The following is a 16365-nucleotide window of genomic DNA, read 5'->3' on the forward strand; positions in this document are numbered from 1 at the left end:
GAGAATGTGATGCATAGTGATATTGAGTTGATCATGAAAATTGTAATTGAATTGAATCATTAAATGAGTGAAGATTCACACCACTACTTTTAAGATGGCAGTACTGACATACAGATATTCCAACTATAAGCAAAAAGCAAAGAAACTGCAATTTTGGTTAAAATGTAAGGTTGTAAAGATGTATTTGCACAGCAGAAGAATTATTTGGGGAAAAATGTAGATCAAGAATCGTTTTGGAATCGGATTGAGACTCCCAGAATCAGTATCGGATTGGATCGTGAAGTGCCTGAAGATTCCCACCCCTATAGAAGAACCATATTCGGTTCCACAAAGAACCATTCAGTCAAAGGTTCTTTGAAGAACCATCTCTCTGTTACCTTTTTATAATCTGAAGAACCTTCTTTCACCACAAAGAACCTTTTGTGAAACAGAAAGGTCCGTCATATGTTAAAGGTTCTTAATGGAAACATTAAGACAAAAAATGTTCTTCTATGGCATCGTGAAACACCTTTTTTTAAGAGTGTAAGTAGAAAAATCCTGAAATGTTTTCCTCAAAAATATAATTTCTTTGCGACAGCTGCAAAACTTATGGTTTGCTGAATTTCAATTTTATAACCATGCTGAAATAATTTCTTTAGCTCTTAATGGTTAAATAATGCAATGCGACTTTGATTTGATGTTGATAACATTTTGATTATTATTAATTTTAATACTACCTCCAGCTTTTATTCTAAGTCACATTTTATCTCTGAGAATCATAATAATTTAGATTTTCCTTCACAGAGCTGTGAAAGCCTTAAACTAGATAACACATTAGTTGGGAAATGTGACATATGATGTCATGTTTATCTTGTTTAAAGACAATGTGAAGTTTGTGGTTATGTCTGCTTCAGTTCCTCATGAATGTGCAGATGACACTGAGTTGCATTTCCAGAGAAAGAAAAACAGAAATCTTTTTTTAAATCAAGGCTGACAGATGTGAAATTAAACACAGTCACTGCATGAAGAGCTTCAGTCCTAAGATCTGTGATAACATGAGGCAGCTTTATGCGCTTCTAACGACCCTTTGGTCACTCATTAGTAAGTACATTAGATTCCTGTATTACAGTTTTTCTACAAATTTTGTGTCTTTATTTTTAATAATTCCATTTTTCTGCCTTCTTTTTGTATAGATTTATCTCCCTTATGGTCCTATGATTATTACACTTCAATGACAGGTCATCTGTTTTTCTGTCTAATGTTTACTTTGTCTTGTTTTAATTGCAATGGCTTAATACAAAATGTATGCAATAAGGTCAAGTAAATTCATGGTAAATTTGTATTGAGTTCCAAATCCATATTGGGGGATGGGGGACACAATATGACTGGAAACGATAAGTAAACAAACTTACAGACACACATTTCAGACCATTTCCAGTAACATCATAAACAGAGGTTAGATTTGGTTTAATTTGCACTTTTAAAACAGCAATTTTTACCTTTTTTTTTTTTTTTTTGCTGTAGCACCATTAATCAAAATTGTGTTGTACAAACATCTTTATTATGCTATTTTATTGTGCTTTTCTGTCAGTATACTGGATCATTCAGCAATATACTGGATCACCCAAAGTATGTCCTTAATTATATAAGAAATGATTTTTCAAAAGTTGTAGATAAATATTTCTGAGTATGTTTTGCAAGAAAAATATTTAAGTTTTTCTACTTCAGAATTTCAAAATCAGTTTCCTTTTCATTTTTTGTGAAATTTACAAGCAATATCTGGGTGAAAACCAGTTTTATGAGAGTATAAACTGTTGAATTACTTATCACGTCAGTGTGTTTCAGATGCTCCAGTGCCCGTCATCACAGTGTACCAGCAGATAGAGGACAGAGAGCATGTGATCGTCATGTGTTCGTTTGGAAAAAGGTTTACTGAGAGCTCTTTCCAGCTGTCAGTAGACTATGAACAGAACTACACCCTAAAGAACCCAGCATGCATTGCACATGAAGTGTGTGTGTTCAACATCACTGTGAGGCCTCCTGTTTCTCTGATATGTATACATGAGATCATTACCTTTAGAAATGAGAGTTATCTGCAGAGTGAAACCTACGGTCAGTCTGCTAAAACACTGATATCTGTAGTTGATAATATTCTGTATGTAGAATCAATGGCAGATATTTTATGTACACAAATAAACAAACATCTGTTGTATTTATTATCCCTTCCATGCAGTCCTAGATCATTATGATGGAGTATCTTCCTCCTACACTGGCTTTTTCTCCTTCATTGTTGTTGGTGTCGTTATAATGACTGCTGCAGTGATCATGACCACCATTAGGAGCAATGCAAAAGGTGTGTGATTTGTCAGTTATTCATTAATTTACAGCAACATTGGATATTATGAAATGAATACAGTCAGATCAAACTAAAACTAATCAAACTGCAAACTCAAAAAAGCAGACATACATAACAGACATACATTAACAGACATACAGGATGATCTGATCTGGAACAAACAAATAAAATGTCAAATACACTGAAAATAATGGTGTTGGATTTACTGTGCAATTATTTGGGGAATGTAACAATTTCTGAGTAAAAACTGCTTCAAAAAAAACAGTTTTTTTCTCTGTTGCTGATATTTTTCTTGCAATTCCAAGTTTATCTCTCCCAATTCTAAGTTTAATGTTACACTGCATTTAAATCTCATAATTCAGATTTTTTTTAGAATTGCAAGTTTATATCTTGCAATTCTGAGAAAACAAATAGTTTACTTTTTTATTACGTGGCAGAAACATGCTTCTAAACAGTATCCTTCATTCAAAACAACACAAATTATAAAAATGCTATGGTTTGTTTTTAACCAAGTGCAAGTTTTAACTACATGTGGTGAACAGACAAATGTGGCAGCCATAAGCTTGAGTTTTTGTAGTCAGATAACCATAACCTTTTTAGAAATAAAAAAACAACAACACAGCATCTATAAATTGAGTAAATGAGGAGCATTTTTAATTCTTAGGTGCATCAATTGTAAGTTATTCATTCACATGGAAGCAGGCATTATATAAGCTTTAGCTGGTGATAACTAGCTGGTTTAATAGCTCTTAAAGCTATTATTAGCCTCAAATGCAAATCCAGCATTTGTCATGAGCACCACTTCTGCTTTGTCACATCTACTCTGCATTTTTCATGTTGACACAGAGGAAGTCTCTTTGTCAGACTCTCTGCCTGCATGCATCTCAGAAAGCTGTAGTCTTGAATCTATGACAGCATGAAACTGGTTTATATGTCTTTATTTGTCCTTTGGTCAGCTTTCAGTAAGTGGATTCCATTTCTTTGCATTAGATTTCGCATCTGTCTACTGTATGAAAAAGTTTTGCAGTGTTTTTGTACAGATTCATCTGATGTATTTGACCCAGACTACCATATGACAGGAGCATCATCTAATAACTTTATAAACCTTTCTGCTTGTATTCTTTGTCAAAATATTTTAGTGCAAGGATAGAGTATAATTTTTTGCTGCTTTTCATACAGATTTCCCTCATTTACCATTCAATGGTTCAATAATTTACCCTTTAATGGCACTAAGGACTTTAATCAGTATTTAAAAATATATATTTTAAAGCGCAATTTAAATTTGAAACACCTTGACTGACAAACCCGTTTCTCTATAATAGGAATGTCAGTTAATATTAAGATAAAACATTAAACATATTAAACATTAAAACATAATATGTTTTAATATGTTCTATTTCAGTGTCGGTTGCTAATAATTTTTTTTAAGACTGGTCAGCTACATAAAAACAGATTAGTCTAAGTTTAATCTGACAGATTATGATGCTATAGTTGGTCAGACTTAGGGTTGCAAAGGGGCGGAAAATTTCCGGTAAATTTCCGGAAACTTTCCATGGAAACTTTGTCCGGGGAATTTTGGAAATATTCCAATTTGGAAATTTAACAGAAATTTACGGGAATTTATGGGAATTTATGGGAAATTTGGGGAAATTTAGAGAAGCTGTATCATAAACAAATATAAATTTCAACATTTTGTTTGATTATAAGCTGACATGCATGCAAACTAATACAAATTTTCAAAATGACATTTTTTGATTTTTTTGGAATCTGTGATGCTTTTTGCCTGGATTTAACTTAAAAAGAACATAATTTATTCAAAACTGAAATCTTTTCTAACAATATAAGTCTTTACTATTACTTTTTATTAACTGAACACATCCTTGTTTAATAAAAGTATTGAAAAAAAAAACATACTGACCCCAACCTTTTGAACAGTACTGTACTATTAAAAAAGGATTTATATTTTAAATAAATGCTGTTCTTTTTTTCAGAATGATTTCTGAAGGATTACATCAATGTGACAGTGAAGACTGTAGTAAATTCAGCTTTTTTTCATACCAATACATTATATTTTAAAGTATATTAAAACAGAAAACCATTATTTTAAATTGTAATACTTCACAATATTACTGTTTTGTTCTGTATTTTTGCTGAAAAATAAATCAAGGCTTGATGTACATAAGAAATCATAAGAGATGTTCAGAAAACATCAAAAATAGGAATGTGTCCAAACTTTTGACCAGTTCTGTACTTCTGTATGAAACTGGCTAGCAGAAGGTATAAGGAATAGCACTGCAGCTTAAGCTAGCTAGCACATGATACCTCCTAAATAGTAAATGAAATAATGCTAACTAGCTTAGATTGTTCATATCTGATTTACTGGCCAGCTACTGTATAAACACTGGGACATGAGATATACTGTATAAACATTTTGGTTTTTGCTAGTTAAACTTACCTAAACTTACTTAATTTACACAAGTAATATCAAAATTTAGATGTAGCCCTTGGGCTCAAATGCAGCAACTGTGCCTTCAGAGAAAATGGGGGGGAATTCCCCCTTAGGTGACTACAGGGGAACTGTACGGGGGAGCGTAATGTTTAGACTGTTTTTTAAATTATTATTATCTCACCTAAATGTTTGCTCAGCCAGTGTATTTGTTTTAACAATGGCATAATTTAGTTGCACAGTAGCTTACACACAGCACAAGGAAGTTTTAAACATATATATTTTTGTAATATTTATGTAATTGACATGAACACTAACCATAATATATTTTGATAGTTTGATCTGTGCATGTTATAGAGGAATGTACAGTGGATGTAGGGTGTGTGGCCTTAACAGCCCTGCAGTAAGCAGTGTGCATGTGACTGAGCAGTGTGTAGGTCAGAAATTAAACTAAAATTGCATTAAACCTGGTTGTTTTATCCAAGATTATGCTGCAAGTTTTTCTTCTCATCTACATTTACATTCCCAGTTCCTGCAATTTTGCAAATTCCCAGTTTATTCCCAATAATTCCCATTAATTCCCATATATTCCCATTAATTCCCGTTAATTCCCATATATTCCCGTTAATTCCCATGGAAAGTTTCCAGTCTTGAAAATTCCCGGAATTTTGCAACCCTAGTCAGACTAGCTCTTAAAACAGATCATAGAGGCTAAGTTTAGGCTTTGTGCTAGGGGTGTTCGTGATCGTGGACGCTTCTGGAAAAAAAAAATATTAGTATTGTGTTAAAGCATACCTCTGTCTCAATATACTGTACAACATGACATACATTCACTCAAGGGACACTGCACTTATTCGCAATCACAAAAGTGCATTATTTGCATACAGGCCTTGCCGGTTAAATAACGTTATTTCATCTGCGCACTGTTCTGGCATGCGCTTCGTGAGCCCATACACTGAAGTGTGCTGAACACAAAAGAAGATATTTTGAATAATGTGGATAAGAGTAGCTGGTCCCCACTGATTTTGATAGTGGGAAAAAATAACCATAAATACTATGGAAGTAACTGGGGACCAGCAACTGTTTGGTTACCCATATTCTTCAAAATAAGTTTTGTGTTCACCATGCTTTATGTTTAAAAAAAAAAAAAAACCTCAAGAGTTAGTAAATGATGACAGAATTGTCATTATTGGGTGATGGTAGGCTAATAAAACAAAACACAAAGAAAAAAAGTATAGTGTATAAAGTTTTATTTTTATATTTGTTTATTCAGTTTCTTGAATGCTACTGCTAAATACACCTACTGTACCTGAAAATTAAAGCACTGTTTGTTTTATTTGTATAAAATGTGTATTTGTAACATGTAGCCTAAGCTTTGATTTTAAAATATGGAAATTAGTTTGGCTGTTCTGCTCAGATAACTCGCAAATTAGCAAAACTAACATGACAAAGAATCGTGATAAAATTGTGAATTATGATATTTCTGTAAAAAATTTGTGATGATATTTCTTTCATACCGCCCACTGCTACTTTGTGTCTATGATGGCGCTGAAATGCAGTCCCTGATGGTCCAATGAATTTATGATTTTATAGGGCTTCAGACCACACAAGTATCTTGTTAGTGGCCTTGATGTTTTCCTAATATAAAGAAACTTAACACATCATGGAATGTCATGAAATGTGTTTCCTTTTATAGAGTCTAATATAATTTTCCATAGATTCTGACACCAGCTCCTTCCTCATCTACAATGAGGACCACAACAAATGCGTGTATGCAGTGAATGCTACTGTGATACAGGCTGCACCGTGTAATGTATCATCTAAGGCTCAGCATTTCAGATGGATTTCCTCTTCACAAATCATCAGCCTCTCTTTTAATCTCTGCTTGGGGTCAGAGAAGATCAAAAACTGGGTCAAAATAATCCTTCTGCCCTGCAGTGATTGCAGTCCAGCGCAAACCTGGGAGTGTAAGAATGGGACCTTGTTTGGTTTGAAGGGACATCCACTGCACCTGAACTATGGAAATTTTGGTGAGCCAAACGTGATGTTGTTTTTTGGAACAGGTGTTTGGAGTCGCTGGCTGATTTTTGGGACTAAAGGAAATTTGTGTTCTTGTGGATATAAAGGTATGACCAAAAGTTCACCTAACAGTACATTTGGACAGCCATTAAAGGAAAAGTTCCTCTGCAGTGAATGTTTTTTGTTTTTTGTTTTTTTAAAAACCTCAAAATAATCTACAAGTAATCCACACCACTCTAGTCCATCAGTTAACATTAGAGGTCAGCCGATGTATCGGTTTTGCCAATTAATCGGCACGATAGTTGATTGGCTATCAGTTATCGGCAAAAATCCATGCCAATAGTTTTTTCTGGGTTTGGTCAGTTGCTGGAGCGGCTGAGAAGGTCGTCATTATACAGCAAAGTCCCTCTAGTCTTTGTTATACAGCACGAGAGCGGCCTCTAGTGTAGGGCCCTATGATTTCCGCGATGCGGAAAACACAGACAGAACTGCGGAATCCAGCTATGAAAACAGAATTTACTGAATAAGACGAAATGTCACAGAATTTTGTCAAATTTTGAATGAATTAATCAAAAGTAGCTCATTACACTTAATTCAAACCGCAATATGGACTAGTATCTGTAAATATTACGCCGCAAAAATACCATTTAAATGTGAATCCTGCATGTTCTGCGTGTCTCTGTTTTAATGAATGGAGCAGACGAGCGCTTTTGTTTACTACACACACTGAAGCGTGCGTGTCGTCTCACTAAATGAGGACATAAATACATGAACAATATCTGCTGAGAGTCATTTCATGAGCATTTGAGCATTTCATTTTACGAAAACTAGCGTTATATCATACACACACAGAAATGTAAAGGTAAACACGGCAACACGTCAAAATAAAAGTCTGGTTTAACTTCAAAACATTGTGCCAGAAATATATTACTACTACTACCAAAATGAAACAAATATTATCTTTTAGGGTATAAATCACACAGCATTTCTTCCATGTTTTAATTTTAATAGTAAATTCCCCTTTGTTTGCCCCCAAAAAAAGTTTGCTTAATTTTCAATAATTAAAAGATAAAGGAAATTGATGTTTTATGCCTTTTTAAATACACAACACAGAATTTCTGAGGGTAAAAAAAAAAAACTTTCATAAAATTGAATAAATTAAGTATAAATTCAAATAATTAGACATGCTAAAACACAGAACTTGATAACAATAAAACATATGGTAAGAAAAAATGAAACATTTCATAGGGCCCTAAACATTTTTGTTAAACCTCTATTAAATTGATGTGAAACTATAAGTTTCATGATTTTAAATAATTAGACTTGCTCTTTGATTAATAACATTTAATTTAACCATTAAAAAGGAGTTGAGAAAACTTAAAATGTGAAAAAACAATGCAGAAAAATTCAAACGGAAAAAATAAACAAAATTTGGAAAAAAATAAAACAAAATTTTGATTTCATAGACACGTGACACTGCGCTGCACAGAGCGGGACACTTCAAAGGCGGATTTAAAACATCACAAGGAAATGTGTGTACAGTATACTGTAGTGCATGTTTTCATGTCATTACTAAGTGATGAATTTGTTGACTAGATGCTGCATTAGTGGAGAAAGGACAGCAGTGTACTTTGGTGATCAAATAGTCTTGTAGATGCCGCTTGAATCAAACGCAACGCGTCCAGTGTGTGTGATACCGGATAGCTGCGAGTTCTTCTAGACGTGGCGCTGCACTTTTGCCCGTTGTGTGAGTAAAATATTTTTATATTTTGATTAGATAACCACAAATGTTCTAGAATAGAAGCAGTTAAGTTGTGAAAATACACAATATCCACATGTATGTAATTTCAATACTGTGGCCTTTGTGTAGATATTTAAAGATGGGCAACTTCAGCTTGTTTGTTGATGTAATAGTATCACTTTATAATACGAGTCCATTTGTAACATTAAGATTGATAACAGCTGTAGAATAGAAGTATTGCTCCTGGTTAGAGTGTGTTCATTTCAGCATTTACTGACACATTTTAAAAATTGTAGCTGCTTTTGTTAACATTAATGATCAATGAACTAACTGTAATGATCTATATATAAAATTAATAAGTAAGTATGGTTCAGTAGGCAACTTTTTTTTGTTTGTTTTTTTTTTTTTAGTAGAGCACTATTTATTTTCCGTTTATTATCCATTTTAAAAATGATCAGTCAATTAATCAGTATCAGCCAGTGTGGTCAAACCTAGTTATCGGTATCGGTAAAAATCCAGTATCGGTCGAATTCTAGTTAACATCTTGTGGATCTTAAAGTAATAACGCTTTCGCCAGTGAAAAAGTCAACCTGTTGTTGCCCTGTAACATCAAAATCCACCCACATATTTGTTTAGAACTGTTTTGGGCTGTTTTTGCTTGCAAACAGAAGTTAGAAAAACTTTAATGATGTATTTGTTTATTACAAATGTGCAGTTTTTCATTTTGCAAGATCTTAACTGATGGAATAGAGTCGTGTGGATTTCCTGAAGAAAGCCGTTTAGACTCACAATTTTGGGTGAACTATTCCTTTAAGACCTTATAATAATGGCTGCCAAAATGTTAAATTCATATCCAATTTGTCTATTATGAATTTCCCTGATTGATGCTAGCATTTGTTAAACTTTAAATAATTTTAGCTGTTTATATCAAAATATTAAACCATTCACTCGTTTTCCTAATTTTGTGTTTATGTTCCGTAAAGATAAATACAAAAGGTAGTAATTAATGTGGGAAATGCCTGTTCTAACCACGTAGATCCTGTAAACGGAGTTGTGTTTTTGCTTTGTAGTCTTTGATCAAGAGGAGGGAGTATCTACATTCTACATCTGCTTTTCCTCCTTCGTTGCTGTGGGTCTCTTCATCATGACTGCAGCAGTGATCGTGACCAACATCAGGAGCAGAACTAAAGGTCTGCCACAGAAAGCCTATCCAATTCACTTTTTTTCCATGCGACACTATTAAATAAAAACTTGTATAGCTGGTCTGAAAACTGACAGTTCACACACTAACAGACTAAGCCTGTGTATGTTTCAGGTAACACCAACATACAGGCGAATGCATAAAGAACCTTGCGGCTTTGTGAAGAAAGAAAATAAAAACAAGAAGACAAGGCAAACCATTAAAAAATAAATACATAAATTTCTGACCATGAATATAAATAATAATCACTTTTCATTTTATACTTTTATTACAATAATGTTACATCTTTTAAAAATATAACACACCTATTTGTTTTTTCTGTAGTTTGCTTGAATAAAAACATCTGCTAAATGAATAAATGTATATCAATGTTTTTATTATAATTATCTTCATGACTTGTCAGAGTAGGGAACTGTAGCTGTTGAATTTATCGTGAAATGTATGTACAAATGTTTTAATGTGGCTTTCACCTGTAGCGTATCTGCTACAGTATGGAAGGAGATGTGGAAGGAAATATCTCCTTAAATAACAAGCCAACATCAATATGTGATTTTGAGCTAATTTTTCTCCATCTGCACACACACAGACAGCTTTCATTCTTATAAGAGCAGAACAGCCTATTTTTGTTACACTCTAAAAAAGGATGTTTAGTGTCATTTTGTGTTAAAAACAAAGGGGAAAAAAACTCATGACAACAGTGTTTCCAACACAATATGTTAATTATCAGCCAATCACATTGCTGCTTGCATCACTTCTTGAGCTGTTATTCTTCTCACAAGCAAGTTTCCTCACACTTCAAGTTTTCATTATCAGGGGATATCTTTGAAAGGTAAGAAAAATGTTTGTTTTTGGCATTAAAAGCTTTTAACATGTCTTTTGTGATCGTTTGTAGACAGTCGAGGGACATTTGACACAAATACGTGAATGGCAGTGGGAGCCTCTTTTAGCAAGCTTTATGGTTTCTTTTGTTATATTTATTGTGAATGGAGTTGCTTTTAATTAATCACTGACACGTTGTAAATGTTTGACATTAAGAAATTATCTCTGACGCTTACGTTTTTCTTGTCTTTTTAGCTAAATCTTTATTTGGTTCTTGCAGCTTTGAATAAAAGACACTTCAAAGCACCAGTGGCAGTTATTGACATAACAGGAGATAAACAAGAGACTTTATCTAACTGACCCTTATCATGTTCAAAATACGTAAATAAAATTATTAATGTTTAAGACGCTGTCAAATACCACATTTTTTTTTCAAATTCAAAGTACAAACTTGATTAACCATTACCTCTTAAGGAACTTTTCACTCAAGGAACAATTCAAATGTTTAAATAACTATATTGTTTACTCCTTTTTTATATATATTATATATATATATATATATATATATAAAAATGTAGCAGGTTTAATAAATGATATATAAACTATATGTGAGTTTGCTGTGTTTGTATTAGGGGTGTGCAATAATGACAAAAAAAATTCTCTCTCACTATTTTCCGGGGGGTTTATCCTTAATTATTAAACGATATTTTGTTGTGTGTGTTATTGTGCTGGTATTAAGGATAGGATAAGGATAAACTTTATTTGTCCCCGAGAGGAAATATGTCTTGGACAAAATGCTACCATGTTGCTATGAACAAACAATACTAATAAATACAGACAACTTAAGTAAAACAATTAAGAACATACATTAAAAACACAACTATATATATATATAGTAAGGTAAAATGCAAAACACGGTGAAGTGCTAATATGCTTTAAGTGCGTTGTTGTTCTTGGTAGAGTTCAACAGTTTTATCAAGATAGGAACAAATGAAAGTTTCAGTCTATTGGTTTTACACATTCTCAGTGTCTTTCCTGATGGCAGCAGCTGGTATTCGCTAAAAAGAGGGTGTTCAGAATCAGTGCTGATACTTATTGCTCTTCTCGTCACTGCCTGTTCATACAAAGTCTGTATGGGTACATATTGCTTTGTTCCTATAACCTTCATGGCTATTTTGTGGATATGTGTCAGTTTGCTTTTCAGTTGGACAGACAAGTTTCCAAACCAGACTGTGATTCCGTAGCAGATAAGACTTTCAAACATGGCTCGGTAAAAAACAACCAAGATATTGCTACCCACCCCATACAGTCTCAACCTCCTTAAAAAATAAAGTCTCTGTTGTAGTCGTGTGCACAAACTGTCAATATGTGTCTTCCAACAAAAAACACTGTCCATGTAAAACCCCAAATATCTGTAGGATGTCACTTGCCGTATCACTGTGTCTTTAATGATCACAGGCTTGTGATCAGATACACTTCTTGGGTCAAGAACTATTTTGTGTGTCTTTTTTACTTTTAACACTAAACAGTTTTTGTAACACCACTAAATAAAAGTATCTATTTCACTGTAATATGATGATAAATCCATATCTTTGTGTAAGAGGCTTAAAATGGCAGTGTTGTCAGCATATTTCATAATATAATTGTTAATATATGTGCTCCTGCAATCATTCGTGTACAAAGCAAAAAGCATAGGCGATGAAATACAACCTTGCGGCACTCCTGTATTACTATATCTGACCTCAGAAAGTGTCCCATTGACGCTGACCTGCTGAGTTCTATTACTTAAAAAAGAAACCATTTGATTAAAAAAGTACTGACACCCATACTATGCAGCTTCTCTAAAAGCAGATGTGTCTGCACTGTATTAAATGCTGAACTAAAGTCAACAAATAAAATACGAGCATAGGCTTTAGTATTCTTAAGATGCTTTGACACAAGGTGGACAATACTAAGAGCAGCATCCTCAGTACTCCTGTTCTGCCTATAGTGGCTCTAATTCTTTTTCCAGCAATGAGATTACAAATTTCTCAAAACACTTCATAACATGTGAAGTCAAAGCCACAGGACGAAGATCATTATTTGCTCTAGCACCGGGGTTTTTAGGAATTGGTGTTACGTAGGACTTCTTCCACAGGGCTGGCACAGTGTGAGTATCAAGAGATCGCTGAAATAAGGGACACCATGCTATTGCAAGCTCTTCAGCACAATTTTTTAACAAAAATGCTGGTAACCCATCTGGCCCAGTAGCCTTGTTGGTGGTTGGCACCTAAAAAGGTGCTGCACATCATGTGGGTCTACTTCCACCCAGGGGGAATCACTGGTATCAGGCAAAGATTGTAAAATGCTGTAACATTCATCTAAATTATTTTGTGCCTCAAATCTCAAATAAAAATCATTTAGCTCATTTCCTCTTTGTAAGTTGTCCAGTGTTATAATATGTTTCCCAGCAGGATTCATGTTAGTAACCAATTTCATTGTTTCCCATAGTTTTTTCGTGTTAGAAGTATAAAAACTGTGTTCCATAGCTTGCTTGTGCTGTTCCTTTGCTTTTTTTCAACTGATATTTTAATTCCTTCTGTTCCACTAATAGTCCTGCCTTATCCCTGTTCCTAAATGCCAGCTTTTTCTTATTTATGCACCTTTTAATGTCCTTTGTAATGTAGGATTTGTTGTTAAGATAAACCACAACATCCTTTTTTTTTCTACCACATTATCTACGCAAAAGTTAATGTAATCACTAATTGTGTTACTGGCCTCATCAAACTCTAACTGGTGAAATATGAACCAATCTGTGCACAAAAAACAGCCCTTAAGTGTTTCCATTGAATCCTCTGTCCATATATTAATAGTTTTATACTCTGGCTTACATGTCTTTAAAACTGACTTATAAGAAGGAATCAAATGCACAACATTATGGTCCGAGTTGGACAGAGGAGGCTTTGATTTAGCTACATATGCATTTTTGACATTACCATAACATTTATCCAAAATTTTTGTTTTCCTAGTGTCACAGCGCACATAATGTTCAAAGCCCGTTAACGTAGTTTCTAGCTTGCAATGGTTAAAATCGCCCAGAAAGAAAGTAGGGGCTCCAGGTGAGTGCTGAAGCTGCTCATGTGCAGACTCAGCAATGCACGTGGCTGCTTTACCTGCATTGCCACTAGGGCTCCAAAGGGGTGTTTGGGGTCAGTAAATTAGAATAATAAGACATTTGGGCTGTTTTTGGGCAAATTAAATCAGTATCAACAAAATTCATCTATGTAAAAATTCATCTTTGCTTAAAACGTAGCATACTGATATTTGAAATGATTTAAAAATGAAAAGATGATAAATGTAATGTACAAATATTACATTTGTAATAATTATTTTTGGAGGAAAAAAAAAGTCACTCTTCATGTGATATTGATTAACTACATGAAATGATATAAATATATACATTTTCTGCCTCCATATCTTGAACTGCCTGAATCATGCAATCTAAATGCATATGCGCACTATAGTTTAACCGAACCTTTTGTTTGCATTTTACGATATACTCGATAATGTCAAATCTCACATTGCTAAAACAAGAAATACAATACTGCAGACAATATATAATCGCACACCCCTAGTTTGTATTGCATACAAAGTCTGTTCAAAAATAACACAAAAATAACATATTTGACAAATTGTGTAGCTATAAAACAGTAAGTAGAAAATTTTCAACACACTTTCTGTGTTAGCAGGAGATAAAGCTAACATAAAATGTGTTGTCTTTAACTAGACACAGAGGTGTGTTCAGAAACTAGACAGGTTGTGTTTTCAAGACCTTTTTAGGAGTGTACTGAATGGAAGTTAGAAAGTTCCTCTTTCCCATGATAAAAATGATTTGCTGAATTTTAATTTTATAACTATGTTTAAATTCTGAGAATCTTGTAATGATCCATTAATGTAATCATCTAATTTTTTTGAAAAAATCTTAACATGTAATATTTTTATAATTCCATTTTTTCAGACAGTGTAAGGGCCTCAACATAAAATAAAATATAATCAGTTGAGAAATGCTCATATACATACATATACACACATATACATATACACATATACACACACATATATTCTCCAGCTTCTCTAATATGGATAAAAGCATCGCTATTGCCGTAACTGATTAAAACCAAAATATAAAGTTAAAAGTTTTGAATGATGAGATGTAAGGACAATAAACACTCGTCTGCAATAATATATGGTTTATCTGTGCTCTTCAAGCCATCGTGTATTTTCGTAAGCCATTGCTAATCGACATACATAGAATATGAGTATAGAATTTATTGTCTGTCTCATTCTGTGATAAGAATCCACATCAGATCAAACAAGGAAGTTATTTCAAACACTTGAAGATGTTGTGAATTAAAAACAAGTTATAATGTTTTTTATAACTTTTGTTTTTATAACTCTTTTGTTGGACAACAGGTTTAGAAAGGCTTGTCATTGCATGTCATTAGAATTGAAGATGCTCTGCGTGTGTTGCTTTTTCAAATATAAGCGGGGGGGAAGCGTTTCCTCATTTCAGCATGTGAAATTGCGGGCACACATACAGCAAATTTTGAGAGATATAAAACAAGGAAGTTGTTTAAATGCAAAACCGTAAAACCACAATTCACAAACACAGATTGAACTGTGGATGTCGTACTGAACGGTTCGATATTATATTTGTCACGAATCTGGTCGGTGTCCTGTTGTCCGCTCACCACCAGATGTCACTCTCACCTCACCTACACACTCTGACTGTTGCACCACACTCCGGACTGCATCTCCCATCCTCCACCGCACTGATTGCGTCAGCAATCAGGCGTTCTATAAAAGCCCCGATCCTCTACTTTTTAAACTTGTTATTCATGAAAGAATCCTGAAAAAAAAAAAAAAAAAAAAAAAAAATCACAGGTTCCAAAAAATATTTGGCAGCACAACTGTTGATATTATCCAACATTGATCATTCTAATAATAAATCCGCATATTAGAATGATTTCTGAAGGATCATGTGACACTTAAGACTGGAGTAACAGTTTATAAAAATTCAGCTTTTCATCACAGGAATAAATTCTATTTTAAAAGTATGTTAAAATAAAAAACATTATTTTATATTGTAAAAACATTTTGCAATATTACAGTTTTTTTTCTATATTTTTTTTATATATATACACACACACTCACACTGTAAGTATGTGTATGTGTGTGTGTGAGAATTTTACTAATGTCACAGTTTCTAAAGCTGTGATCTGTGGTAATGTGGTTTAAGCATCAGCAACACTATTGAGTGTTAAGACTCAGTCGCTGTCGTTTGTGTATCTTAGAAAGCTGTAGTCTCTAATCTGTGACAGCATGAACCAGCTTTATATCCTTTTATTGACCCTTTGGTCAGCTCGCAGTAAGTGGAATTCATGTCTTTGCCTAAGATTTTGTCTATACAGTGGGGCAAATAAGTATTTGATACACTGCTGATTTTTTTTAAGTTTCCCTACTTACAAAGAATGGAGAGATCTGTAATTTTCATCGTAGGTACACCTCAACTGTGAGAGACAGAATCTAAAAAAAAATCCAGAAAATCAAGTTGTATGATTTTTAAATAATTAATTTCCATTTCATTGTATGAAATAAGTATTTGATACAATTGAAAAATAGAAATTAATATTTGGTACAGAAACATTTGTTTACAATTACAGAGGTCAGACGTTTCCTGTAGTTCTTGACTAGGTTTGCACACACTGCAGCAGGGATTTTGGCCCACTCCTCCATACAGGTCTTCTCCAGATCTTTCAGGTTTT

At 33.7% G+C, this 16365-nt stretch overlaps 1 protein-coding gene across 1 annotated transcript; it reads left to right on the forward strand.

Moving 5' to 3' along the window:
- Positions 1 to 3207: 3207 nt before the first annotated feature.
- Positions 3208 to 10015, forward strand: LOC127169516 (macrophage mannose receptor 1). Its single transcript, XM_051116956.1, has 4 exons — positions 3208 to 3297; positions 6500 to 6907; positions 9612 to 9731; positions 9857 to 10015. Exons 1-4 carry the CDS (start codon positions 3252 to 3254, stop codon positions 9883 to 9885), a joined length of 603 nt encoding a protein of 200 aa, XP_050972913.1. The 5' UTR covers positions 3208 to 3251; the 3' UTR covers positions 9886 to 10015.
- Positions 10016 to 16365: the final 6350 nt, after the last annotated feature.

Source organism: Labeo rohita, chromosome 8 (genome assembly GCF_022985175.1).
Source record: "Labeo rohita strain BAU-BD-2019 chromosome 8, IGBB_LRoh.1.0, whole genome shotgun sequence".
NCBI classification, from domain to species: Eukaryota; Metazoa; Chordata; class Actinopteri; order Cypriniformes; family Cyprinidae; genus Labeo; species Labeo rohita.